At 45.9% G+C, this 27,382-nt stretch overlaps 2 protein-coding genes across 3 annotated transcripts in view; one reads left to right on the top strand and one right to left on the bottom strand.

The window, feature by feature from the left end:
• Positions 1–200: 200 nt before the first annotated feature.
• DIP2B (disco interacting protein 2 homolog B) overlaps positions 201–27,382 on the bottom strand; it is a 238,866-nt gene continuing 211,684 nt past the window's right edge. For both annotated transcript variants that reach the window (XM_079774332.1, XM_079774331.1), the window contains exons 28-38: positions 26,081–26,192; positions 18,179–18,288; positions 17,582–17,712; positions 15,840–16,008; positions 14,854–15,024; positions 13,507–13,568; positions 12,575–12,632; positions 10,050–10,124; positions 8,540–8,717; positions 6,206–6,329; positions 201–4,222 (exon numbers count right to left, since the gene is read on the bottom strand). In XM_079774332.1, coding sequence (XP_079630458.1) covers positions 3,970–4,222; positions 6,206–6,329; positions 8,540–8,717; positions 10,050–10,124; positions 12,575–12,632; positions 13,507–13,568; positions 14,854–15,024; positions 15,840–16,008; positions 17,582–17,712; positions 18,179–18,288; positions 26,081–26,192 — 1,443 coding nt within the window. In that variant the 3' untranslated portion in view covers positions 201–3,969. The remainder of the gene's footprint in view (positions 4,223–6,205; positions 6,330–8,539; positions 8,718–10,049; positions 10,125–12,574; positions 12,633–13,506; positions 13,569–14,853; positions 15,025–15,839; positions 16,009–17,581; positions 17,713–18,178; positions 18,289–26,080; positions 26,193–27,382) is intronic.
• Positions 6,396–6,782, top strand: LOC307100862 (large ribosomal subunit protein eL37). Its single transcript, XM_079773493.1, has one exon. It carries the CDS (start codon positions 6,439–6,441, stop codon positions 6,730–6,732), a length of 294 nt encoding a protein of 97 aa, XP_079629619.1. The 5' UTR covers positions 6,396–6,438; the 3' UTR covers positions 6,733–6,782.

Below are 27,382 nucleotides of genomic sequence, written 5' to 3'. Positions count from 1 at the left end.
GATCCCAGGTTCAATTCCAGTCAGGGGCATGTACTTTGGTTGCGGGCACATCCCCAGTAGGGGGTGTGCAGGAGGCAGCTGATCGATGTTTCTAACTCTGTATCCCTCTCCCTTCCTCCCTGTAAAAAAAAAAAAAAATCAATAAAATATATATTTTTAAAAATTTATAAATTACAATTGATCAATTCTCCCAATGTGTGAAGGATTAAACACAATCAGGCATCAATATTTATTAACACAAGACAAAGGAAACACATTCAATGAGTTAATAGAACACTGTCCAGCCAGATGTTAAATTTAAAAATGTATATCTAGTCTAATTTCAAATAAATAAAAAAACTTTATACATAATTACACAGTACTATAGTTTGAATTTGACACTGGTAAATATCTTGACAGAAAGTAAACAAAACAGCATTTAGGACTAAAAAAGTATTCTTATATCTTTACACTCTCTTCCTCTGGACAAATAGCATGGCCATCTACATATACCTAAAGCAGAAATGCATGAATGATAATGAAAAGGCCTATTGTGTATTTGGAGTACTGCAGCTTCTTGCTCCAAATACTCTTGCTTTTACATCAAAGCAGACAACAAAACAACACTAAGGCATAGATCATGTTGGAGTTTGAGGGTGAGGTGGTAACTCCTCATTAGCTTTAGTCTAAAAGATTCCTGGATATTTAAGAAAGTAACTTATTTGGCCAAGATATTGAGCACCATGCCTGGGGCAGAGGCCTTAATAAAAAACCTAAGGCCTCAGGCCCTCTGTTGATTCAACAAAAGCATTAAGCAAGCATTGCCCAGGGACTAAAGGAAACACACTCACATGACCTATCAATAGGCAATGGTCCCTAAACAGCCTGAGGCAGCACAGCTTCACAAGGAAAGGACTTGGTACTGGGGTAATGGGCCCTGTATGAGGCAGAAAGTGAAGACTGGGTTCACTGGTGCCCATCAGCATGCTGGTCTTTCCCAGGGTCTCGCTGATGCAGGAGATGGCATTTGGAAGCTCTAAGAATCCGTAGGACCTAGGGTTTTTCTTGAGGCAGCCCCTTTCCTGGTCTACCTCAGTCACTTCTGCTGAGAAGCAGAAACAGGCTCTAAAAACTTTCAGATTTCTCTGTGCTATGAATTTAGTTTTCTTTTTCACAGGCATAAAAACCCAGACAATGCAGTCCAGAGTTTGGCAAGGCTCTTTCTATCAATAATGGCCTTTTGGGTCTGTCTGAAGAGTCCGTCTTACCACAAAGGTTCTACTTAATGTGGAAAGAGCAAGAGCACTGTGTCATCAAGAGAAAGTTTTCTTATCCAAGTCTGCAACAGACTAAGCACAAACACCTCTAAGCAGTGACTGGACTCTCTTCCCCTTCAGAGATGCTTTACCAGAGCTACTGATGAAGCTCCCAGAGACACTTCTCAGCTTCCTGTCCTCCACAGGCATATTCTGGCTTTTGAGGGATAAGCAGAAGATCAATAAAGCAGCCACAAGGCAGAAAGCAAAAACTAAAGATGAATCAGAAGCCTTAGGAACTATAAAACTAGCTAACTGGCCCCTAAGTAACTGGGAATTGGCCACATTTTGAGATTAATAGATTATCTTCTTTGAAGGAATGAGTATAGATCTGCACTATCCAACATCATAGCCATTCCCCACATGTGGCTACAGAAAACCTGAAACATGGTTAGTCTGAACAGAGATGTGCTTAACAAGATTGGATTTCAAAGACTTAATAGGAGAAAAAAAGTAAAACATTTCAGTACTTTTTTATATTGATTTCACATTGCATGATATTTTTTATATATTGGGTTAAATAAAACATATTAAGACCATTTCACAGGTTTCTTTCTTAGTGCTTAAAATGTGGTTACTAGAAAATTTAAAATGACAGATGTGGCTCACATGATACTTCTAGCAGACACTCTAACTTGTGCAGTAAAGAATAATCCAACCCACAGAATAGACTCTGCCTATATTATTTTCTTAGAACTTACTATTTACTTCTCAGGGTCCCTTGTTTTTGTTTAGTGAATCAGTAAGAACTGTTTTCAGAAAATTACTTTCCAAAAAAGCAGGCTGTTTTCTCTGCAGACCAAACTGTTGCTAGTCGCTGGGATTTCTTGCCCCAATGTAAGTGCTTTTTTTCTGTACATCCTAGAACCTCTCCCATCATGTATAAATTAATTTCACCCAAAATGTTGGAAAAGAGATCTGGACCTGGAAAATGTCTTGAGGTCTGCCCTCTGTGGAGAAGGGGTTGGGAGGAAGGGAGGATTATGTAAAAGGGAGTCATAAAGTGGCTTTGAGTCACAGACTGTAAGGGCAGCCTCCAAGAATGCTGCCACAGAGAAGGGTCTGGCCTTTGCATTACAAACCTTATTTTCAGGGTAATTACAAGTCTTAAAAATTGTTTAAAAACATATTTAGTTTACATGATGTTACAGTGGGGTAAATAATATGTATTATTAAAATAGTCTAAATAAATATTTACACAATAGACCAGAGTGGGTCAAAGAGAACCATTCTGATTTAACATGTTAACTCTGTTCACTTTGATTTTTTTTTAATTTTTAAAAATATTTCTGTAAGAAAAAAATAAATTCAACTATATTCAAATACATGAAGTATCAGACCAAAGAAAGAAACTGAGCCGGAGGCCACACTCAGTCCCAAGCTCAGTCTGCTTGGCCTGGGCACCACAGTTATTTCAAAAGAGTTTCTTGCATACATCCAACTTCCCCTATTTCAGCATAAGCCTGGCTATTTTGGCAAGTCAAATTGGTCAGTTTTGAGATGTACAGTTATGTGGCCTTACGGTTTCACGTGACTTTGGTCCCACTGTCTTCCCAGCCTATCATTCTTGTTCTTAAAATCCTGGCCCTCATGAATTGGAAGAACAGAGGACACTCTTCAGTTTTCAGAAAAGAGAAGCTATATGTACAAACTGTAGACACAGTTTACACTGAACCTGGAAAAAGAGGAAATTCTAAATTCTTATGTAGTCACTCTTAATTTGAAACACAGTTTCAACACTGGGGGCCAAAGTGAGTTATTGTGGTTCCTTAGAATAGGGTGGGATCTAATGAATCTGAGCTTTTTCATAACATTTTGATTTTTAAACTGAGATTTTTCAGCTTGTAGAAACAGGTTGAATTCTTAAAAGCTTAAAGCTGATTCTGGGAATGCAAACTTTAAAAACAAACATAGGCAGCTTTAGTTTATAAAATACACCAGCCAATAGAGACATAGTACAATGTGCAGCGAAATCTGCAAACAATTTGCATTTTTCAGTTACCTATTCAACTACACCACATTAAGAGCATATCTGAAATTCTCTCAAAGTAGAAATGTTTCTACTTTGGTGGTTGTAACTAGATAAGCCAATCTTCATTTTTTAAAGCTAAATTATGTGTATTCTTATTTACATGTTCAAAACAATGGTCAAAATGTTTTACAGTCAAGAACTATATATATAATTTTTATATTCAGTGAGTTATCCAATTTGCTTATGAGCTGACTGAAGTAAGATGAGTAGTTCCATGTTAACAAAACCCGCAGAATGTCTAGCTGGTAAAAGGCAAAATACAGTACAGAGCGAGGAACTGGGTACCTCACACTACCCCCTTATGTGAATTCATTAAACTCCCTTACAAAATTCTAAAATGGCATTAGATAAAAATACAAGTATATACAACAGATGAAAAATATGCAACATGCATGTAATTGCTTTAGTAACGTGCTGCTCACGCTATGTCAAAGCTCATGACTGTTAACATTTTTTTCATTTGCCACCACAGAATTCCCCTTTTCTGTGTGTTGTGTGATTGCAGAATCCCACAGGATGAGATGAAGGATATAATGTAGCCATCTCAGCTTATTTTACATAATCTGAAAGCTTGCTCCTAAGTCACCGGTCTTCGATGCTTGTGGTTTCTCAGGATGGCCCCTGATAATCTCCACAGGCTGGTTACATGTTATAAGCCACGTAGATGGGGTCTAACTGGTCAGCGAGGAAGCTGTCGCGGAGGTGCATCCTTTGCTTCTCTCCTCGGGAGTTGATGGGGATGACACCTGGGTCTACCACAACCACGACGCCAACGATGAGGTAATGCTCCTCCAGAACCACATTTGTCACTAAAGGAACCAGATCTAGAGCTTCCTGTTCAGAGCCACACAGTTCCACAACCACCACGAGCAGGTTGGTCCACGTGAAGACAGCACTGAAATTTCAATGACATTCATTTAACATGTCAGTACATTTATCAGTCATCGTTTACAGTTTTATCTTCCCAAGGCTTCTCCCCATTTCCCTGAGAACTGCCTTCTCTCTTAGCAGCCACATCTGTATATATAACCTTCCCCTACGACTGCAGCTGATCAGCTGAGCCATCCAAAATCTCTTGCGAGTTTGGAACTGGGATTAAAAGTTGTTAGCTTGTCACCTGAACTGGGGACACGTGGACTTGAAAGTTCTGGGGTAGCCACGTGTGCAGAGAATCACAGAGAATGGCTCTTCAGGGAGAAGAGAAAGAATGAAGTGGATGTCCATGTGGCTCTAGCAAGTAAGAGGACAGTGGTTCCTGATGGCCTTGTCTCTACCTTTCTTGAGAAACAAAGTTAGTTAGAAATTTTTAGGAACCTCTGAGATAGGCAGGTATTCTTTCCATTAACTCTCTTTTGCTTAAGTTTTTTTTTTTTTTTAATAGTTTCTGTTATTTGCAAAGTAAGAACTTTGACTAAGATAAAATTCTTCATCTGACTTGGCTTCATCTGAGCTTAGTGCCCCACACAAGTGTGTCTCCTCTTATGCCATAAAAATGCCATGAAGTAGTAAGTTGCTTTACATTGAGTGGGATTGCTGGGTAAGAGGATATGTGACCTGACTTGTGATGTGCAATGTTAAACTGCTTTAACAAACAGAGTCCAATCATTAAAGAAAAATGTTCACAATATCTGACTGCATTAAAAGCAGAATGTCAACCAGGATGGGTAGCTCAAGTGGTTAGAGCATATGCCAAGGTTTGGGGTTCGATCCCCCGTCATAGCACATACAAGAAGCATCCAATGGCCCAGCCGGTGTGGCTCAGTGGTTGAGCATTAACCTATGAACCAGGAGGCCATGGTTCGATTTCGGCTGGGAAATATGCCCAGGTTGTGGGCTTGATCCCTAGCAGGGAACGTGCAGGAGGCAGCTGATCAGTGATTCTCTCTCATCATTGATGTTTCTATCTCTTTCCCCCTTTCCCTTCCTTTCTGAAGTCAATAAAAATATTTTTTTTTAAAAAGAAGCAACCAATGAATGCATAAATAAGTGGAACAACAAATCGATGTTTCTCTTTCACTCTCCCCACTCTTTCCCTCCCCCTCAAATCAATTAAAAAATGTTGATAGCAAAATGTCTAAAATTAGAGGGTTAACCAGGGCACCCAGCTTCTCTGCATTTTCTTGTACCTCACGGACATTATTCAGGTCTGGGGAGAGACTCTGACCAAAGTGAGAACATTTTTAGACAAAGAAGCATCTGGAAAGCAGGAGCAACCTTTAAAAGCATTGTGGCCTTTCAGCAAGGGGAAAAAGAAACAAAAAACGAGTAAGGACACATTGATAAATATGTAGAGAAAAGAAATTGGGTGGATTCTTTATTGTTAAGAATCCAGAATAAAAGCCAATATGAAAAAACTTCAAGGTTTTAATTTTAAGGAATTTTAAGTCAATGTGAAGTTGGATGATCCCTTATCAGGGATAATGTAGGGGGATTTCCTACACTGAGAGGGAAATTAGGCCAGATAAAAGTAATGATCCTTTTCATCTGCTTACCATTTAACAATTTAAAAGCACATTCTCATTGGATCCTCCCAATAATCAGGAAGTGACAGAGAAAGTCCTTTACAGCCGAGGGAAGCAGCGTAAGTGGGAGAGCAGGCCTTTAAGCTCTTGGTCCTGTCCACCATTCTACTCCGACTCTAGAGGCAGTAAGTCTATCATTAGAGGGCTCGGCTCTGTAATGGTCCTTAGAGCCGGTCTCAGGCCTCCATGGCCTCATCTGCCACAGCAGATGGCACACAAGACAGAATCAGTCTGCTTATTCTCTTAGGCCCCCCGAGTTCTGTGTCTGAGGTGGTATTTGGTACATTCAGCTGACTACTTAGTTTTCCTCGATACTACAGCTGAGGTGGGAAGCCTGTTCGGGGGGTGGGGCTTACCATTCGGCAATGCTCCTGTGGATCCGAGACACTGAGGTCTCAATATCGATTGGGTGGTATCGTAATCCCCTCAGCTCCAGCGTTTCATCCAGAGCTCCCACCACATATAACGCATCATGACGCTCTGACAAAGAAAAAGAGGAATTTGGTTTATCAGACACATTTTGAGTAGGATACAATATTAGAATTAAGAGCACAGAGTTCAGCTCTTTGGTCTCGGCGGCAGAAGCAAGATGACGAAGGGGACGTCATCGTTCGGCAAGCGCCGCAACAAGACGCACACGCTGTGCCGCCGCTGCGGCTCGAAGGCCTACCACCTGCAGAAGTCCACCTGCGGCAAGTGCGGCTACCCCGCCAAGCGCAAGAGGAAGTATAACTGGAGTGCCAAGGCTAAACGACGAAACACGACCGGGACCGGTCGCATGAGGCACCTGAAAATTGTGTACCGCAGATTCAGGCATGGATTCCGTGAAGGAACAACACCTAAACCCAAGAGGGCAGCTGTTGCCGCATCCAGTTCATCTTAAGGATTTGGATGATTAGTCGCGCAATAAATCTCGGTTTAAAAAAAAAAAAAGAGCACAGAGTTCAGACTGCCTGCCGTGTCTTGTGGCTACATCACTCGCTGTGTAACTTGGGGCAAATTAATCAAGCCTCCGGGTTCTGCTTCACCCTCTGAGAGACAAGATAAAAACATGGCGGTGGAGATCAACCAAAGGACTTGTATGCATGCATATAAGCCTAATCAATGGACACAGACACCAGGGGGGTGAGGGCATGAGTGGGGGGTGGGGGGATGGGGCAATGGGAGGATAAGGAAACATATGCAATATCTCAATCAATAATAATAATAAAAAATAAAACACAAAAAAACATGGCTGTGCCCTGGCTGGTATAGCTCATTTGGTTTGAGTGTCTTCCCGTGCACCCAAGGGTCGTGGTCTCGATCTCTGGTCAGGGCACATACGGGAGGCAACTGATTGATGTTTCTCTCACATTGATGTTTCTCCATTGCCCTTCCTCTCTCTCTAAAAAAATTAATAAAAACATATAAAAAATAAAATCAATGAAAATATATCCTTGGGCGAAGATTATCAAAACAAAACAAAACAAAACATGGCTGCTATTAGGATTAAATGAGATAATCCACGTAAGGTAGTTTAGTTTATATGATGCCTGGTAGATTGTAAGTGCTAAAAAATTAGCTATTATTATTACTACTATTACTACCTTACCAGGAATTGTACCAAGTGCTGGGGAGACAAAGATGACAAAACACAATTCCTGCTTTGAATACTTACTATCTACTGGGGGAAGTAGACACACAAACGGGCGTTCCGTTGTAACGCAGTGAGCCCCGTGACAGGAGTGTGCACAAGGCATCAGGGGAACAGAGGATACCCCCGAGAAGAGCTGAAGCCAGGCTGAGCTGTTAAGGATAAGTAGGAATTGGCCAGATGATGGCTGGGGGAGGGGAGAAGGGAGGGAAGTGAGGACTTGAGATGGAGAAGACATGAACATGTGTCATTGTGTCTAGACATCTTCAAGGAATCCGGGAATAAGGAGTAGGATTAAAGAATGTGGAGAGACTAGTTCTGGTTATTAACAGGGTTGTAATCTGTGTCTATATTACTAGTGAGTGCATTCTGTGTGCCAGGCACTGCTCTGGGCACCTAAATGCATCAATCCCCTGACTGGGAATTGAACCATGACCTGGTTCATAGGTCGACACTCAACCACTGAGCCATGCCAGCAGGGCTAGAGTTGGGTGTTTTAAAATGCCTATTCATGCCACCAGGAACGCAGGTTGAAGGCAGCAGTGAAGCCATGACAATGAACTGGGCAGAGGATGGCTGGGGGGACTGCTCATACCGGAGCCTTGCCAAGCAGTCTCAGCCCAACATGTGACATTAAAGGGACAGAGGAGCACTTCTGCAGACGGCTCCTCTGCACTGACTCCCTGTCAGGGATTAGGGCTGGTACCCGGGAGTAGAAGAGCCAAAAGGTGAAATACCTGTCCCGAGGGCTTGTTCGGGGCTGAGGGTCTGTGCTCTGCCTTTCACTACTCATCAGGCACACCTCCAGCACTGAGGCTGTGCCGACCCGCAGTTCAGGGGTGCTGACGTGGTACCCTGGGTGCTTACCTCCTAGGTGTTTTTCAGGGGCAAAATCTTTCTTTATTTGCATATGAATTCACACATGGATTAAAGAGTCGTAGGAGGGAATAATTAAATACACACAGCACAACGCAAAGGCTGGCTGAGGAAGGCCAGCCAGTGCTCCTGGCTGAAATGCAAAGCAGGATGAAGGGGAAGAGTTGGCGGAGATACAAACCTCCAGTGGCCGCTGTGAGCTCAGTTCGGCGGACAAAACCAAGGTATCCTGTCCGAGCCCAAAGTGTCTGAGCAGCATCCCCAAAGCTGAGGCGAGTGTTGAAATGATCAGCTTGAAGAGTCTCACTGTCGTAGATGGTGTAATAGCCACTGGCCGTATGGGGACTGTTTACCCAAATCTACAACAAGAAAAGGGCACTGGTCACATTTCAAAGAACACATATTGTGAGTTTAGTTTTTTAAACTCATTTTTATATTAACAGCAACAACACAACTGCAATAAAAGCAGCTGACATTTCAAGTATTCAGTGAGGTAAGTACTTTATTTATATGCTTTATCTCATTCATTCCTGCCATATATGACAGGACAATACAGTTCACACTATTGTTATTCCCATTTTACAAGTGAAAAAACACGGAGTTAAGTAACTTGCCTAAAATGCGGGAACTAGGAGACTCACACCCAAGTCTGAGTGGCAGAGGCCATGCTCTTAACCACGACACTACACTGCCTCCCTGGCTCATTTCCCAGCCTCTTCCAGAGACTCACAAAGGCTTCAAGGTGTCATTCCTGTGCTTCTGAAATAAGGTATTGAGCCCTCAAGGAAACAATACAGGGTATTTGAATTTACCACATAACAACGCAATACCTAAAAGTGGTTGGTAACACTAGACAGGCGCCATTCCATGTGCATTACAGATACAGGTATTAAGTAATGCCTTTAGTTGTCACACAATTCTACTACATAGGTGCAAATATTATCGATGGATGAGGAAACTGAGGCCCAGAGAGATTCAGTAACTTGCCCAATATTGAGAAACTGGTAAGGGGTAGAGCCCAGGTCATCTGGCTCCTGTACCTATAACACTCCTCCCAGTCCGCTATGGGATGAAACAGTGTCGCTCAAGATAGATCAACCAAAGGACTTGTGTGCTTGCATATGAGCCTAACCAGTGATCACGGACAACAAGGGGAGGGGGGCATGCGTGTGGGGGGGTTTGGGAAGGGAATGGGGGGGGGGGTTGATGACAAATATGTGATACCTTAATCAATAAAGTAATTTAAAAAAAAAAAGAAACAGTGTCCCTCAAAGATTTGGAGGAAGAAAAATTAGGCCTTTAAAAAGATTTTAATACTAATACAAAAATTAAACACATTTTGGGATAGAATATAAAATTTGCATGAATTTTTGAAATTTAATATTTATGGCTCCTTAAATAGGTGGGAGGAGGTAGGATTTGCCCATTTTCCTTTTCAATTGAGGGATTGTCAGTGGACAAATCTGGGACTAGTTCTAGTTTGGGTGCCTAAATCTCCTCTCCATCCTGGTCTCAATCTTCCCTTCTGTCCATTTCAGTCTTGTGCTTTACAGAGGAAGAGTAAGACTCTTTTAAAAGATGAAAATTCCCAATGGGGGAAAAGCACATCCACAATTTCTCTGATTTTGAAATATGAACCCTCAAGTTTTTCTCTGTTGACTTTTCAGAGTAAAGGTGAAAGGTATACCTACCTCTCCAAGGTGAGAGTCTCCAACAGGCCCTTTGGTTTCGGGATTAACAATAACCACTTTCACTCCAGGTAAAATCTAAGAATCAAAGAGAAAGCACAAAGACTCAAATAAAATCTAGTGACCTGCTCTCCCTTCCTCTAGTGAGGCGAGGAGTGCACAAAGGCAGCAGCTGAGACGGTGCTCACAGGATCGCCTCAGTGGAGACCAGAGGTACAATAAGATTCATCCTCAAAAATAAACCAAGGAGCCAACCAGTCTATCTTCCTTCAAAGGGACGAGAAACGGCAGATCAGAATGATAACAGTTAAGAATCTGTAGACTGTCCTGGCCTGTGTGGCTCAATGGTTAGAGTGTCCCCTTGAGAGCACGAAGGGTCGAGAGGTCATTCCCTGTCAATGCACAAACCTGGGTTGCAGGTTCAATCCCCACCCTGGTCAGGGGGCATGCGGGAGGGAGCCAATCGATATGTCTCTCGCACATCAATGTGTTTCTCTCTCCCTCTCCCCCCGCACTCTTGCTCCCACCCTCCTACTCTCTCTAGAAGTCAATGGAAAAAAATATCCTCAGGTGAGGATTAGCAACAACAACAATAAAAAGAAAAGAAACAAAAAGAATTTGTAGACTAACTTAACCATGTAACTGTCCTTTCCCACAATCTATCTTGTTCACTGGATGGTGGCACTAAAAGGGCAGCAGTGAGAGACTGCACTCCAATCCACAGTGAGTGCTAGAGTGCAGGGACCTGAGAGTGACAGAGGAAGGCAGGAGTTTTGCAGGAGACTAGAAAGACACTCGCGTGCCCAGGATCTCCCTCAAGAGGGAGAAGGAAGAAGCAGGTGCTGCTGAGAGAATGGCCCAGGGCTTCTCTGGCCACCTGTATTCTGTCTCTTACACCTCCTTTTTCATCTTTGGTTTCTGGATTATGCAGTTACTTGAGAAACCCTACAATGATTATCTGGGCTCATACATCTAAAACCTCCAGGAAGGAAGAGAAAAGACCACGCCCCCTCGTCTGGGCCAGGCACTGTGATACATACAGCTCCTGAGGTACCCAACTGCTAGCTGAGGCAGATGAAGATTTGACAAGATGATAGGATCAACCTAAGTCCACTTGGAAGAGTTTAAACAGAAGAGGGAAACTGGAGTAAGTTCTCCGTGGGGTTGACCTACCACTGGATAGGCTGGGCAGGTTCCCTCTTTCCCCCCAATTTTCTCCTCTGCCTTTCAGACTTACTAGGAGGGATTCTGAGGCATCAACATATCTCTTCAAAGGGATAAGAAACTTGAAAGCTTATGCTGATGTTTCATCACCCTCAGTAAATTGTTTAAAACCGATATAGACTGCTTGGGGTGGTAAACACACAATACAATATACAGATGATGTATTGTAAAACTGTATATCTGAAACCTATATAATTTTATTAACCAATGTCACCCTAATAAATTCAATTAAAAAAATAAAATTATATCCCTAGCCTGTTTGGTTCAGTGGATAGAGCGTCGGCCTGTGCACAGAAGGGTCCTGGGTTTGATTCCGGTCAAGGGCACGTACTTCGGTTGCAGGCTCCTCCTGGACTCAGGCCCTGGTCAGGGCTTGTGCAGGAGGCAACAAATCGATGTGTTTCTCTCACATCGATATTCTCTCTGTCTTTCCTTCTCTCTTCCACTCTCACTAAAATCAAGGGGAAAATATCCTCGGGTGAGGATTTAAAAAAACACACCACACTATAAAAAAAACACCTGCTATAGATTGAATGTTCCCAATGAGGATTGGAAATCCTAATCTCCACTGTGATGGTATTAGGAGGTGACTCTGAGCGATGACTAAGTCAGGAGGGCAGAACCCTCAAGGAGGGGATTAGTGAGTGAACTTATAAAAGAGACCCAGAGATTTCCCTTGCCTCTTCTGCCATGTGAGCACAAGATGGCCATCTATGAACCAGAAATCCCTTGCCAGAATCTGCTGGTGCCTTGATCTTGGATTTCACAGCCTCCACAACTGTGAGAAGTTTCTGTTGTTGATAAGCCAAATGAACTAAGATAATAATTAAATCTCTCCTTGAACATTTTAAAGCCTCATTCTAATCTAAATCTTATCTCCATAGATAATCACTCCAATATTTTTAATCTCTTCCCCATTTTGGTTTATCTTTGAACTATAATCTTAAACCACACCCCTCCCCTATCTGCCACCTATTTTTCTCCTTGTAACATTTATAAAGATAGAACTGGCTCTTGTTCATCTCTCTACCTTGAATAAATGAACATTAAATTTTGCTTTTCAAATAACAATTAACATGTCAGATTTTTAAAAATCTATGGAAATTAAGAAAATTGAAATAGTATTCTTATGTATGTACCCATATGAATTTGAAAGTATTGGCTCAGTTGAAATTGTTGAATTATCTCCAGATTTCAGTTAAGTTTTGCCCTGGGTACTAATACGTTAAATGGCTTCAGATTTCTTTAAAATGAACCACTTCTCCACATAGACCACCTTCCCAATGGTTAACAAAACACATTACCTTTCCAGACTCTGAGAGGAGCAAACTCTGGGGGGCACCCCGTTCCACAAGACGAACCCTGCAGAAGGACAATATTTACTATGTATGAGCCTTTTAAAACGTGATTGCACCACATCAACTACAGCTACAAAGTGCCTTCCCAAGACCTCTAATTTGTCTCTACAGCAGGTACTCAAACTTAGCATTGCTGACATTTTGGGTCAGATAATGTTTTGTTATAATTTTTTGTGAGGGGCTATCCTGTGCATTGTAGAATGTTTAGCAACATCCCAGTCCTCTACCCACTAGATGTCAGCAGCAACCCACTTGTTGTGACAACCAAAAATATCTCCAGACACTGTCAAATGTCCTCTGGAGGGCAAAATCTCCCCAGGCTGAGAACCACTGAACTCGTGAGATGCCCTAACTGTGCAGGCGGGTCCGGGCCAAGGGTACACCAGTGAACACAGCTGATGTCAGTGGGGAAGGGTCACAGAGCCCTAGGGCCAGGCTCCCCTTGGGATACAGTTAAAATTCCTTTCTACGTTGATAAGGGGAAAGGCTTTTACTCCTGGGGTTCAGATAAAGTATTGTTTCAGAAACCCTACTCCGCCTCATTTATCTGGTCTATCCCATCTTTTATTTTTAAACTTTCAGAGGGAAGAGTCTACCCATTTTGGTTTAATGTATATCAAAATACTTTTACACAGGCAGGAACTAAGTATTACATCTTAATATTAAAGAATAGTGCAGAGACTGTAAGAATTAAAGCTTTCTTCTTATCAATGTAAAAAATTATCAGGTATTAATAATGAAAACAAATTATTTCCCTCTTTCCATGCCCCCTGGAAGATACAAACGAAAGGATGAGGAAGGGGCTGGCTTTCTTGAGGCTCAGAACTTTTTATGTTTAGGAACTCTAATAAAAAATGATCAAAATAAATCTACTGTACCTGTCATGTCTTAATGATTTCAGATCTACATACACAGTAGTTGGATCGGGCCCTGAGGTTCCCTAAAGAAAAATAAATCAATGTATGGTTTATTTAAAATTTAAATTACTATATTTCCATATTTCATATATTTAAATAAAGAAAGAGGTAAGTTAGACATATACATGAAAAATGCAAACTCTACTTTGAAAGTCACCCTCTTCAACCAGATGCAGCAGGGTGCAGCCAACACCTAAAAGAGGCGCCTGGCCAGGCTTCGCCCTCATGTTTCTTTCTTTTCCTCCCTCGGAAGAGTGGGCCAGGGGCCTTCTCACAGAGGCAAGAGAAGCACTAAAACGTTACCAGGCTAAGGCTGGTCCCCATCCCTGGACTTTAAAGCAGGGACGACTGCCTGGCCTGTGTGGCTCAGTGGTTGAGCATCGACCTATGAACCAGGAGGTCACAGTCTGATTCCTAATCAGGGCACATGCCTGGGTTGCAGTCTTGATCCCCAGTAGAGGGCCTGCAGGAGGCAGCCAATCAATGACTCTCTCTCATGATCGATGTTTTTATCTCCCTCTCCCTTCCTCTCTGAAATGAATAAAAATATATTTTTAAAAAATAAAGCAGGGACAACACAGGTCAGCATCTGTGGGGATTTTCAAAATTAACACTGGCCCAGCCTGAAAACCAAGGGCCCACAATTGGGCTCCACGGTTAAAGCATCATGATGTTATTTAAAAGTCACTTGACCGTGGTCACAGAAGACCTGAAAGTATCCACCCACGTATGCCACCTTCTTTTACTCTCACTCTTGTCCATGCCTATATTTTCCTTATTAGTCTCCAAGTTACATAAAACCAGACTCAGTTCTTCTCTGTTATGTACCCACCAGGAATAACATGGCAAAGTTGCCATCTGGTTGGAGAAAAGAATACAGGCTTATTTGTACTTCCTTTGCAAAAAAGTTATAAAGTATGGAGGAGACCGGAAAACAGAGGGAAGATATAAATAAAATTCAAATAGGACTCAGAAGTCTTCTCCAGTGATTGCTGTGGACCATAAAACTACTACTAAGAGTAAACATTTAGCACATGGGTGCTCCAAGGCCAGAAACAGCTCCACGCATGTAGCATCTAGCAACTTAGTGATTGATTCTACAGAACGGCACTGTGAAGCAATACTCTTCTCTTCATCTTACAGATGAGCAACATGAGGCACAGTGGAGTCAAAATAAAAAGCCCACGGTCCCAGAGCAGGCAAGAGGAACTGGGGCTCACACCAGGCAGACTGCCTTCGAGGCCTCTGCTCCAGAGCACCACACATTCCCCTTGCATTGTTTTCCAAGCAAGATTTCAAGAAAGTCACCTGTAAACATATTGCTACATTGACTCTTGATCCAAAAGTGGTGCTGACAGCTCGAGGGGACAGACCGATGTCTTTGAAGAGCTTGGAGAAGGACTGTTGGAGGGCAATACGGGGCCGCTCCTCAGCCACCACCACACACGTCCGGATGCAGGAGAGGTTGATCCCTCTGGTCTGTAAGACACCATGCATGTGAGCTGAGGTTAGCAAGACCGTAAGAGAACTGAATAGCTAGGGCCAGTGCTGTCTCTTTGGTCAGGAAAAGCCCAGGAACTGTGTATTCTCACCTCAGACAACCAGAGAAAAGACAGAAGTTTCCAGAAAATGCCAAGGCTTCCACTGAAGTCATTACCCACTGGTAAATGTGCTCATTCTCTGTTTCTTTTCTCTTTCCTCTAAAAACCTCAGGTTCCTCAGCAATCCATTTTTATCCCACCCCATTTCTGTGCCTTGTATTTCTCCCTACTGCGAATTGAAGAAATGGGACTACGAGAAAAGAAGCCTAGCACCCTGGAGAGCAAATCTCTTATCTTTTTTTTTTTTCCTTCTTAAGGTCACATTTCTCTATTTAAGAAAATCTGGTGTCTTCTGACTCTCCCATATGCAGTCAGACATATGCTCACTGGATACACACATAAATGAGCTACCCTTCTGTCTCTGGGGCACTCCCCAATCTCTAATGTTCTGAGGTTGCAAATTCTATTGGGAAAAATCCTACTGGAGGTTAACAGTTTCCTTTCATCTTTATATAAAGTCATTTCCATTCAGCCTCCCAACCAGTTTCACCTTCTTCGCCACAAATTAAGACCCACATTAAACTCTGAAAGAGTGCAGAAAGTGGAAGAGATAAACTTCCTGAGGTTTACAAAACACCTGTTTGACTGCCTAGAGAAAACCAAGCAGGTATGCCTGTCAACCCCACTCAGCATCATACAGTCCCGTTTCTTTACAACCTTCCAGGACTGCTGTTTGTGGCAGCTGCTTCTTACCTTCAGCACCTCCACTTGGTTTCCAAGCCCCTTGGTGCAGAGCTCCATTACTGAATAGGAGCAGAACGTATCCCTTATCTTGTACTGGTTGACAGTGGCTAGCCAGAGGAAAAGGTTGTTTTCTAACTCCATAGGAGGAATTAAGATGGACTGGTGACCCGAATAGACACTGCAATAAAGGAAGGCAAGAGCTGACATTAGCAAATCATCCTAGATATCTTGATGTTTTAAAACATCATCAATTCAACTGAGCATGAAGGACAGTGTAGGGCCATATTAGATACAAAGGTCTAAGAATCAGCCTTGTTCATATGCAACTCACAACACAATAACTATAAAATAGAGCAGACTGTGATACATGTAGTAACTGAGATGTGAATAAAGGACATCAACAAGATCACAGAATAAAGAGCAAGTCATCCAAACTGGGAAAGCTGGGGCTGGCAGGGGGCGGGACAGTTGTTCTGGGGCTTGAAAAATGAGCAGGAATTTGACAGTGGCTGGAGGAAGTGAGGATGGTGATGAGAGTATTCCAGGCAGAGGAACAGCATATGCAAATGCAGAGGTATAAAATTACATGGTGTGTTTAAGGTTGACAGAAATAGTATCCTGGTGTGAAATACTAGAGCACAGGATGCATGGGGGAGCGATGAGACGTGAGGCCAGGAGGGCTGGGATCAAACTGTGAAAGGGCTTAATTATCCTATGAGGGATTTAGACTTTACCCAGCAGGCAGTCACTGCAGCTTTACGTTGGGGCAAAACTAGCAATATGGAGGAGGGATTGGAGAAATGAGACACTGAAGGCTGAGAGACAGTAGCAGAGACTGCAATAGTCCAGATGAGATGATGAGGGCTTGAACCCGACAATGCAGCGGGATAAAAAGGAATAGTAGAGTCACATATCATATGTATAATCTGCAGCCATGAATCCTCAACTTCCTAAACCTGGGTATGGATCAGAATCACCAGGAGCCCAAGAGTCCACCTTTACAGATCTAAGTAGGTCTGGGGAAGGCCCATTAATTTTTTTTAGACCCCTAGGTGATTCCTGTGTATAGACAGGTTTAGGAACAACTGAGCCAAAGGACATGACATTTAAATGGATGTGAGATATAAAGACAGAGAAGTTGGAGGTGATGCCCAAGTTCCTAGTTTGGGCCCCAAAGTGAAGGATCCATCCTAACAAAGACGGAGACACGGAAGGGGCTGTTGAGTTGCACACAGCTGTGAAGGACTCATGGAGATGTGCACTAGGAGGTGAAAATGCAGGTATGAGGTAAGGTTCCCTGGGCGGATAGTGGAAGGAGCGGCAATATGCTATTCCGTAAGAAACAATCTGGCCAGGACGCACGTGCTACTTTCCAGCCACATGCTATTCTCCCACCTCATTATATTCCTTCCTGCCAAAGAAGGGGGTGCATTCTGGCTGTCAAAGCATGACATATTTCACCCAAGTATCATCCTTCTACTTGGCTCTACTTCTAAAGAGAGGATTACAGGACAGAGCAGAGAGCAGGTAATAAGATCACTAACCTTTTGCATGAGGCACAAAACTACAGAAAAGAAAAAGGGAATATAAACAAAACTAAACCAACATCAGAGGTATATTAGAAGTAGAAATTCTGGAAAAATCAGCATTTTATTGACACTTTGCCAAATGAAGGGAGCAAAGGGAAGGCTGAGATGGTTATAGCCTCCACAGACATGCCTGCACGTTCTGCTTTGCTTTCCCATTCCTACCTGCAGAGACACCAGAGTGCAAAGCCAAGTCCACAGTAAGGGTCAAGGCAGATGGCGATCTGCCGAGAAGAATACAATTCACACTGGAGCTTGATGGCTCTACAGAGAGCATTGACTGCCGAGTGGGACATCTGGAAAGTAAGGAACATGGAACAGGATGGGACAGGCATCCCACAGGCAGCAAAACAATAGTTTTGGGAAGCTTCGAGTCCCCCAAACTCCTCAAAATGATGTATATTTTCCATTGGTTCTAAAAGCTTAATCTCTCACTTAAGGTAACAAATTTCTGTTCATTAGTCAATACTGAGTTTTATGAAATATGAATGTGTAATTTCATACTGTCTTTAACTGTAACTCTTACTATCTGTTAGCTTCAGAACATGGCATAACACAAATTCCTTGGGATAACTTATTCCGGAAGAGCCGATGCTCTTATTTAAATATAGCAGGGACCCTTGATCCTCCGCCTACTGTCTCTGGTACAACCAGTTGGCCTCTACAGCTGAAGTCCCTGGGGCAGTGGTCATCTCTATTTTTTGCAGGCCTGGCATTTGACCAGCATCCAGTGAGTGAATGAGTATATACAGACTACTCTACCTTCACTCCTGTAAGCATGCCCGTTGTAGAGACACTAAAATCAAGATACGCCAACATCTCAGGAGTGGGTGGTTTATACAACTGAGGCAACTTCTTCCTGGGTAAATCATCTGCAAGGAAAAGAAAAAATCTGATGTCAATCCCAGAAGCTGGAACACGAAAGCTGCTGCTCTTTAACTGGTTTTCTGTGGCCTTGCGATGGCCAAATTTAGCTTTTGGGATTTGGGAAAGCTTAGGCTTCTCGTACTTAACCAAGCAGCTTAGACATGGGCTGGAGTTAAGGGCACCGCTAGGCAATATGAATAAGCAAACCTGTATCAGGCAAATGTATTTACTAGAAGGTAAGTGAGGAACATTATAACACAGTATTTGAAAACTAAGAAAGTGTACTGTTGGCATTCGAATCCCAGCTCTGCCATTTTTCAGCGATTTGACCTTGAAGTTATTTAACCTCTTTGTGTCTGTTACCTTATCTCTAAAATGTATTCATACCTACCCTCATAGAATTATTGGGAAGTTAATTCACACAAAGCAATTTGAAAATAACTGACTAAAATGCTCAAATAACTTATTATTATCATGTTGGTTTCAAGTTAAAGTTCATTACTTACAGTTTTAGTACATGTTATATTAGTCATGGACTGCTTTAAAAGTTGTTCTTCTGTAAATTAACATGGTTTTAAAAAATTATAATCTAGAATTAGGAATTATTTTCCTTTCTCATTTATTTATATACTCACCCCTTCACCCCCAAATATGCTTTATAAGTATGTCAAAACCAAGGCTATCAAGTATGTCTCTGGCCCAACCATGTCTCTTCAATGGCTCCATTGGCGTTCTGCTTCAAGAAACAATTTTGACTCTGACTTTAAAAAAGACTAATAATATATTTTTATTGATTTTCAGAAAGAAGAAGGAAGAGGGAGAGAAACATCAATGATGAAGGAGAATCATCAATTGGCTGCCTCCTTCACGCCCCCTACTGGGGATTGAGCCTGCCACTCAGACAAGTGCCCTAACCAGGAATCGAAGAGTGACCAACATGGGTCAACACTCAACCACTGAGCCACACCAGCTGGGCCTGACTCTGATTTTTAAATCTCTATATTACTGGGTGCCCATCTCTGGTCAAACCAAAGACTTTCTCTATCACCTTCAACCCACCTTTGTGTATGAGAGGGTCATTTATGTGCCTAAAGAAACCTTCCTAGAAAAAAAAAGAAAGAACTCTTCGTGACCCAGCCAGTGTTGCTCAGTGGTTGAGTGTTGACTCATGAACCAATAGGTCACAGATCCGATTCCTGGTCAGGGCACATGTCCAGGCTGCGGGCTCGATCTCTAGCAGGGGGCATGCAGGAGGCAGCCAATGAATGATTCTCTCTCATCATTGATATTTCTATCTCCCTCTCCTTCTCCCTTCCTCTCGGAAATCAATAAAAAATATATGTATTCTCATGGCTGTATCACAGTCCATATTTCAGGTATTCCTGAAATGTGAATGAGTCCAATAACCATAGTACATCTATATGCACATTAACACCAACACAATCTATTTGTACATTTATTATATACCTGAGGTCCGGTGCACGGATTCATGCACCAGTGGGGTCCCTTGGCCTGGCCTGAGGGGATTAGATCGAAACCGGCTCTCCGACATCCCCTGAGAGGTCCTGGATTGCGAGAGGGCACAGGCCAGGCCGAGGGACCCCACTGGTGCACGATCAGGGCCGGGGAGGGACTGTGGGAGGGCTCCAGGGTGTGTCCAGCCCATTTCGCCCAGTCCCGATCGGCCAGACCCCAGCAAGCTAACCTACCGGACACTTAGCATACTAGGCTATTATATAGGACTAGAGGCCTGGTGCACGAAACTCATGCACGGGGGGCGAGGAAGGTCCCTCAGCCCAGCCTGCACCCTCTCCAATCTGGGATCCCTCTCACAATCCAGGACTGCTGGCTCCCAACTGCTCACCTGCCTGACTGCCTGATTGCCCCTAACTGCTTCTGCCTGCCAGCCTGATCATCCCCTATCCACTCCCCGGCCAGCCTGATCAACGCCTAACTGCTCCCTTGCTGGCCCGATTGCCCCTAACTGTCCTCCCCTGTCGGCCTGGTCACCCCCAACTGCCCTCCCCTGCATGCCTGGTCACCCCTAACTGCCCTCCCCTGCTGGCCTGGTCGCCATCAACTGCCCTCCCCTGCAGGCCTGGTCCCTCCCAACTGCCCTCCGCTGTAGGCCTGGTTCCCCCAACTGCCCTCCCCTGCAGGTCTGGTCCCCCCCAACTGCCCTCCCCTGAAGGCCTGGTCCCCCTAACTGCCCTCCCCTGTCGGTCTGGTTCCCCCCCCCCCCAACTGCCCTCCCCTGCAGGCCTAGTTTCCCCCAACTGCCCTCCCTGCAGGCCTAGTTTCCCCCAACTTACCTCCCCTGCAGGCCTGGTCCCCCCCAACTGCCCTCTCCTACAGGCCTGGGTCCCCCCCCAATGGTCTTCCCCTGCAGGCCTGGTTGCCCCCAACTGCTCTCCTCTGCCAGCCTGGTCACTTCTAACTGCCATCCCCTGCAGGCCTGATTGCCCCCAACTGCCCTCCCCTGCAGGGCTGGTTCCTCCCAACTGCCCTCCCCTGCTGGCCTGATCGCCCACAACTGCCCTCCCCTGCTGGCTACCTTGTGGCGGCCATCTTGTGTGTTGGAGTGATGGTCAATTTGCATATTACTCTTTTATTACATAGGATGACTGTGCTTATGTCCTAAGTTACACATGTAAAAAAAATCTAGTTTAGCATCTGGCACACAATAACCACAAACACATGTCATCCCTGAATTTAAACCCATATAAATGTTCCTGAGGTGGATACTATGTGGTACTTACTGAAAGCAAGTGGTGGAGGAAATTAATGGTTAAGAGGCTGGAAACGGAGCCAAACTGACTGGGAATGTCAGTGCTACCACTTAACCTCCTGTGCCTCAGTTTTCTTATTCGTAAGATGAGGACACAAATTCCATCACTTCATTAGGGTTGGTGCAAGGATAAAATTAGGTTACACATGTTAGATGCCTGGCACACAGTTAGGGCTCAACTAAAGATGTTATGATTATGTGTGAAGTGCTTTACATTATGTCATTTTAATCTTTAAACACCACAAAGTAGTTATTACAACCCCCATTGTATAGACAGTTTTGCCCAAGTTACTGGTGGTACTCAGAGAGGAACAAAGTATTAGGATTTAAACCCTGTCTGCCAGACTCCATAACTCACACTCCTCCCTATCCCACCATTCTCCAGGTGGCCATGCATCATGCATCTTATCCCCTTCTTTAGTAGAAATGCCATCTAACATTCATGCAAAATTTATGATTTTCTTTTTTTTTTTTTTTTTTTTTTTACTTTTCAGTGTTAATCTGTTTTCTCTGTTGTGAATCTTTTTTTTTTTTTAAATTTCTTTATTGATTAAGGTGTCACATATTTGTCCTCATCCCCCCATTCCCATCCCACACCCCTCCCCATGGATGCCCCAACCCTCTGTTGAACTTAAGCATTGGTTAGGCTCATATGCATGCACACAAGACCTTTGGTTGATCTCTCCCCCCTCCCCCCACCCTCCCCTATCCTCCCTCTGAGGCCCGATAGTCCGATCGATGCCTCCTTGTTTCTGGTTCTGTTCTTGTTCATCAGTCTATGTTGTTCATCATTTCCCCTAGATGAGCGAAATCATGTGTCACTAGAGATATACTTATAAGAATTGAATGTGCGACGAGCAATAATAGTTATGCTGACAGGCAAATGAATCAGTCTGTAGTGAGTTTCCTTCTGGACCAACAGTTCTTTTGAGACCCAATATCAATGACCACCAGTTCCTTATGAGTACATGTCGGCACTGACCCCTCAGCTCTGGATGGTGGACAAATGGTGGTAATGCAGGTCATACTCCCTCTGGTTTGGTCTCGGCCGGACCCAGGGGCACGGCTTCACCCGGATCCAGGGGCCCACGGCCTCACCCGGACCCGGGACCCAGCCTCACCCGGATCCATGGGCACACGGCCTCGCCCGGACCCAGGATTCAGCTTCACCCGGACCCAGGGGCGCATGGCCTCACCCGGACCCAGGGGCACGTGGCCTCTCCCGGGCCCGAGATCCAGCCTCACCCGGATCCAGGGGCACACGGCCTCGCCCGGACCCGGGCTCCAGCTTCCCCCGGACCCAGGGGCACGTGGCCTCACCCGGACCCAGGGGCGCGTGGCCTCTCCCAGACCCAGGGTCGCGTGGCCTCAGCCGGATCCAGGGGCCCACGGCCTCACCCGGACCCGGGGCCAGGCTCACCCGGATCCAGGGGCCCACGGCCTCACCCGGACCCGGGGCCAGGCTCACCCGGATCCAGGGGCCCACGGCCTCACCCGGACCCGGGACCCAGGCTCACCCGGATCCAGGGGCCCACGGCCTCACCCGGACCCGGGACCCAGGCTCACCCGGATCCAGGGGCCCTCGGCCTCACCCGGGGCCAGGCTCACCCGGATCCAGGGGCCCACGGCCTCACCCGGACCCGGGGCCAGGCTCACCCAGATCCAGGGGCCCACGGCCTCACCCGGAACCGGGGTCTAGCTTCCCCCGGACCCAGGGGCACGTGGCCTCACCCGGACCCAGGGTCGCGTGGCCTCACCCGGATCCAGTGGCCCACGGTCTCACCCAGACCCGGGACCCAGGCTCGCCCGGATCCAGGGGCCCACGGCCTCACTCGGACCCAGGACCCAGCCTCACCCGGATCCAGGGGCACACGGCCTCGCCCAGACCCAGGATTCAGCCTCACCCGGACCCAGGGGCGCATGGCCTCACCCGGACCCGGGGCCCAGCCTCACCCTGACCCAGTTCCCAGCCTCACCCGGACCCAGGGGCGCGCGGCTTCACCCGGATCTGGGACCCAGCGGGGTTTCGTCTTCTTGATCCCAATTCCTGTTGGTCAATTCCCTCTCAGCAATTCCTTCGGCCATTTTCTCAGAGTTCCAGGGCAGCCACCGCAGAACTCGTTGGGTGGTGGGCTCGACGAAGCTCCGGTGTGCCCGGTGCGCGGCGGCGGGCTGGTCCGGGGTGGCTGCGTCGGCCCTTGGGTCTGCAGCGGTGGCCGGTCGCCGAGCGTGCGCACCTGGCCGCTTCCGGGGCGTTGAGATTCTTGAAGGACTCGGAGGTCAGCAAGCGCGTAGTCTACCACCCCATGTTTCCCAGGGGCTCGTCTGTCCGTGCTCGGCAGCGAGTGAAGCCTTCCCCTCAGCCGGAGACCGCTGGGGGAACTGCACCGAGCACGATCCAGGCCGCCATTGTGTCGCCTGAGCCGTAGTTTTTAAAGTGTGGTCTTTGGGTCACCGGCATCAGCTTCATCCCGCGTACCCCTCTCTTTTATTCTAGTTGTAGAGCATCTGCTCAGTCAGCCCTCCGGTGGTTCTGGATGGTCTGCTCTGCTCTCCCGTCGTAGTCTCAAAATTGTTGTGGTAGGCAGCAATCAGGCTTCTGCCCTATGCCTCCATCTTGGTCCTTGTTTGTATAGTTAAGTCTTGATTGTTGTTGGTGTGTGTGACTCTATTTCTATGGAGTATCCAGAATAGGTAGAGTCAGAAAGCAAATTGGTGGTTGCTGGGGCTCAGCTCCTCCAGAATTCGCTCTTTCCTCTTCTCTCTTAGCTGTAAATCCACCATTCAGCCAGCTCTCCTGTGGTTCTGGGTGGCAGATGCTCTGTGCGCGGCGAAGTTCCTTTGTTTAACTTTGAAATTGTTGTGCGCGGCGAAGGTCCTTTGTTTAACTTTGCTGCCTTCTTGGTTCTCCTCTCTCAAAATGGCTAGAGGACTTGAGTGTAAGACAGGAAGTCCTAAGAATCCTCTAAGTCGGTGTTGGCGGTCTCCGGGGCCCCGAGGATCTCAGTGGGGAGCTGGGCCAGGTCGGTGACGCGGATGGGCCCGTCCTGCAGAAAGATGGTCTCTTCCTTCACCGAGAGCCGCTGCGCCGAGTCCGCGGCCGCCGCCACAGCAGCTGCCGCGGCGCCCACGAGCTCATGGCCCCGGCTGCGGTGCTGATTGAGAGGAGCCGCCGCCCGGCTTGGGGAGACGCGAGCAGGAGTCGCCGCGCTCACCAGTCCATCTTTTAGTTGTATATCCGAAAATGCCATGCGAGGCAACAGATCAGCCGTTCACCTCCGCCGCCATCTTTCCTTTGTCTCAAATTTATGATTTTCAAAGAACTTTCATATAATATTGCATTCGATATTCTCACTAAGTATGTGAATCAGGTAAGGGCAGGTAGTATTTTAGAAAAGGGTAATCTCAGACAAGATTATATAGAGAACTAGAGGCCCGGTTCACAAAATTCGTGCACTCGGGGAGGGGGGGAGGGTGTCCCTCAGCCTGGCCTGCGCCCTCTCACAGTCCGGGAGCCCTCGGGAGATGTCTGACTGACAACTTAGGCCCGCTCCCATCAGCAGACATCGTTAGTGCTGCCACAGAGTCAGGAGAGGCATTGGCCACTGTCACTGTGCTTGCCAGCCGTGAGCCCAGCTTCTGGTTGAGCAGTGCTCCCCTTGTGGGAGCGCAATGACCCCAGGGGGAAGCTCCTGCATTAAGCGTCTGCCCCCTGATGGTCAGTGTGCAACATAGCGATTGGTCGTTTCACTGTTCGGTCGATTTGCATATTAGCCTTTTATTATATAGGACTAGAGGTCCGTTGCATGAAGATTTGTGCAATAGAACTTCCTTCACCTGGCTGCTGGCACCAGTTTTCCTCTGGCACCAGGGACCCAGGCCTTGGCTCTGGCCTCCCGCCAGCCCGATCGGCCGCCCTGAGTCCCGCTGCCCGTGCCTCCCGCCGGCCCGATCGGCCGCCCTGAGTCCCACTGCCATGCCTCCTGCCGGCCAATTGGTCCCCCCTCAGCGGCAGCCGATGGGGTGGCAGGAGGCGCAGGCAGCGGGACTTGCGCGATTGGGGGCGGGGCAGCGTGTGGGGGCCACCATCTTTGCTGGGTTAATTTGCATAGCGCCCTGACTGGCTGTGGGCATAGCGAAGGTACGGTCAATTAGCACATCACTCTTTTATTAGGTAGGACTAGAGGCCTGGTGCACAAAATTTGAGCATGGGGGATGGGTGGGGGAGGGGGTGGGTGTGGAACACGACCCTCAGCCCAGCCTGCACCCTCTCCAATCCAGGACCCCTTGGGGGATGTCCCTCTCACAATTTGGGACTGCTGGCTCCTAACCGCTTGCCTGCCTGCCTGATCGTCCCTAACCACCTCTACCTGCTGACCTGATCACCTCTGACCACCTCTGCCTGCCGGCCTGATCGCCCCCTAACTGCCCTCCCCTGCTGGCCTGATCGTGCCCTAACTGCTCCCCCCTGCCGGCCTGATCGCCCCTAACTGCCCCTGCCTCGGCCCCTGCCACTTTGGCTTTGTCTGGAAGGACATCTGGAAGATGTCTGGAAGATGTCTGGTCTAATTAGCATATTACCCTTTGATTAGTATAGATAATACTGAATACTGAAGCTTGAACTACAACCAGGTCTTCTGACTCCTAGTCCAATGCTGTTTCTACTATATCACATCTAAATCCAGACTGTATCAGATCTCAGTGTTTTACATGTACATGGTCATATCTAGCATAAAAACCTAACCAACATTTGATGATGCCAAGAGTAACAGCAACATACTGTCTTGAGGGGCCTTAGCATGTTGTGATCTGCGTCTCTGGGTCTGGCTGTTGCATTATCCAGACTTTTGGTAAGGTAAGCTAACTGGGTATTAAGTTTTGCCTCTGTCTTATCAGAGGAAACGTGTTGTGATGTAAGAGCTACGTAAACATCTTTGGCATAAGAATCTAGGAACTTTCAGGGAGTAAATGCTCTTGTTCCTTCAACTCCGGAGAAATCTCCCCTTCACCTGTGTCAATGATGGTTGGCCAGGTTTTCACATCCACAGATGCAGCTGCCTCTCGGGACTTCAGTAACCTCATTAGCATCTGCGTGGTGAGAATGCAGGCAGCTTTGCTGACCTAGAAAACAAATGAACAGAAATAAGCACCAGGAGGCTTAGCCCACATGTAGCACCAGAGACTCTGGCTGCTGCTAAGAGCAACTCGCACACCACACTATACAGGGCACAGCAGTTTTTTAAAAACACACACACAGGTCAGTGCTTCCCCTTACATCTGTCCTCTGGTGATGTGTAACTCTCTCTTTTTTTTAAAATATATTTTATTGATTTTTTACAGAGAGGAAGAGAGAGGGATAGAGAGTTAGAAACATCGATGAGAGAGAATCATCGATCAGCTGCCTCTTGCACACCCCCTACCGGGGATGTGCCCGCAACCAAGATACATGCCCTTGACCGGAATCGAACCTGGGACCTTTCAGTCCGCAGGCTGACGCTCTATCCACTGAGCCAAACCGGTTTCGGCTAATGTGTAACTCTTAACTGCCTCAGAATGATGGACTTGTTCACGACACCAGTTCTGTGTGTTTTTTTTTTTTTTAAATACCCACTACCACAAATTATGCAGTCGAGTTTCCCACAGGTGGGGAAATCGCACATCTGCAGTGCAACAGATAAGCCTCGCCCTGGGAAAACCACCTTTGTGATCGTGGTGTCTCCCCTGCCAGGTAAGTATATAAGTTTTGTTTACAGTAGTGATTCTCAGGGGGTATTCCATAGTTATAATCTCAGTATGGATCCCGCAATCTTTTGGTTTCATGAAGACCAAAATAAAATAAAAACATGGATTTTGTAGTACTCAGGGAAGGAGCTGGTGTCTGTGACAGTTTGGTTGAGTGGTTGGTAAAATTAACTAGACCTAGAACATATGCTGAATTTGAGGGACTCTGTGCTCACAGAAACTGCTGCTCACCCACACAGAGAAGCACAAAATGACTGACCTCCCCATAAACGGTGTCAATGGGAGGAAGCTTCCTTCCCCCTGCTCTGGCCTACCTTGCAGAATATGACAAGGGCATTTTGTTGAATTGCACTTTGTAATAAAATCATCTGTGGTGAACACAGTTTTTATGCTGCAGGCTCCAACTGCTGACAGAGCAGTAGTTCTTAAAGAAACAAATGTTACATAAATTGGAATTTTGTAACTCTTTGCTTTAAAGTACATTAGGACATGATGCAATAAAGATTCATCTTATTTTCTTCAATTCTCATATTCTTCAGAAGCTTCTGTCACTTCCAGAGCAAGCTCTG

Source organism: Cnephaeus nilssonii, assembly GCF_951640355.1.
Source record: "Cnephaeus nilssonii genome assembly, chromosome: 6".
Lineage (NCBI taxonomy): Eukaryota > Metazoa > Chordata > Mammalia > Chiroptera > Vespertilionidae > Cnephaeus > Cnephaeus nilssonii.
This window is presented reverse-complemented; position numbering and strand designations above follow the sequence as displayed.

Coding starts and splice junctions, on each gene's coding strand:
- LOC307100862 (XM_079773493.1), top strand. CDS start 6,439: ATGACGAAGGGGACGTCATCGTTCGGCAAGCGCCGCAACAAGACGCAC.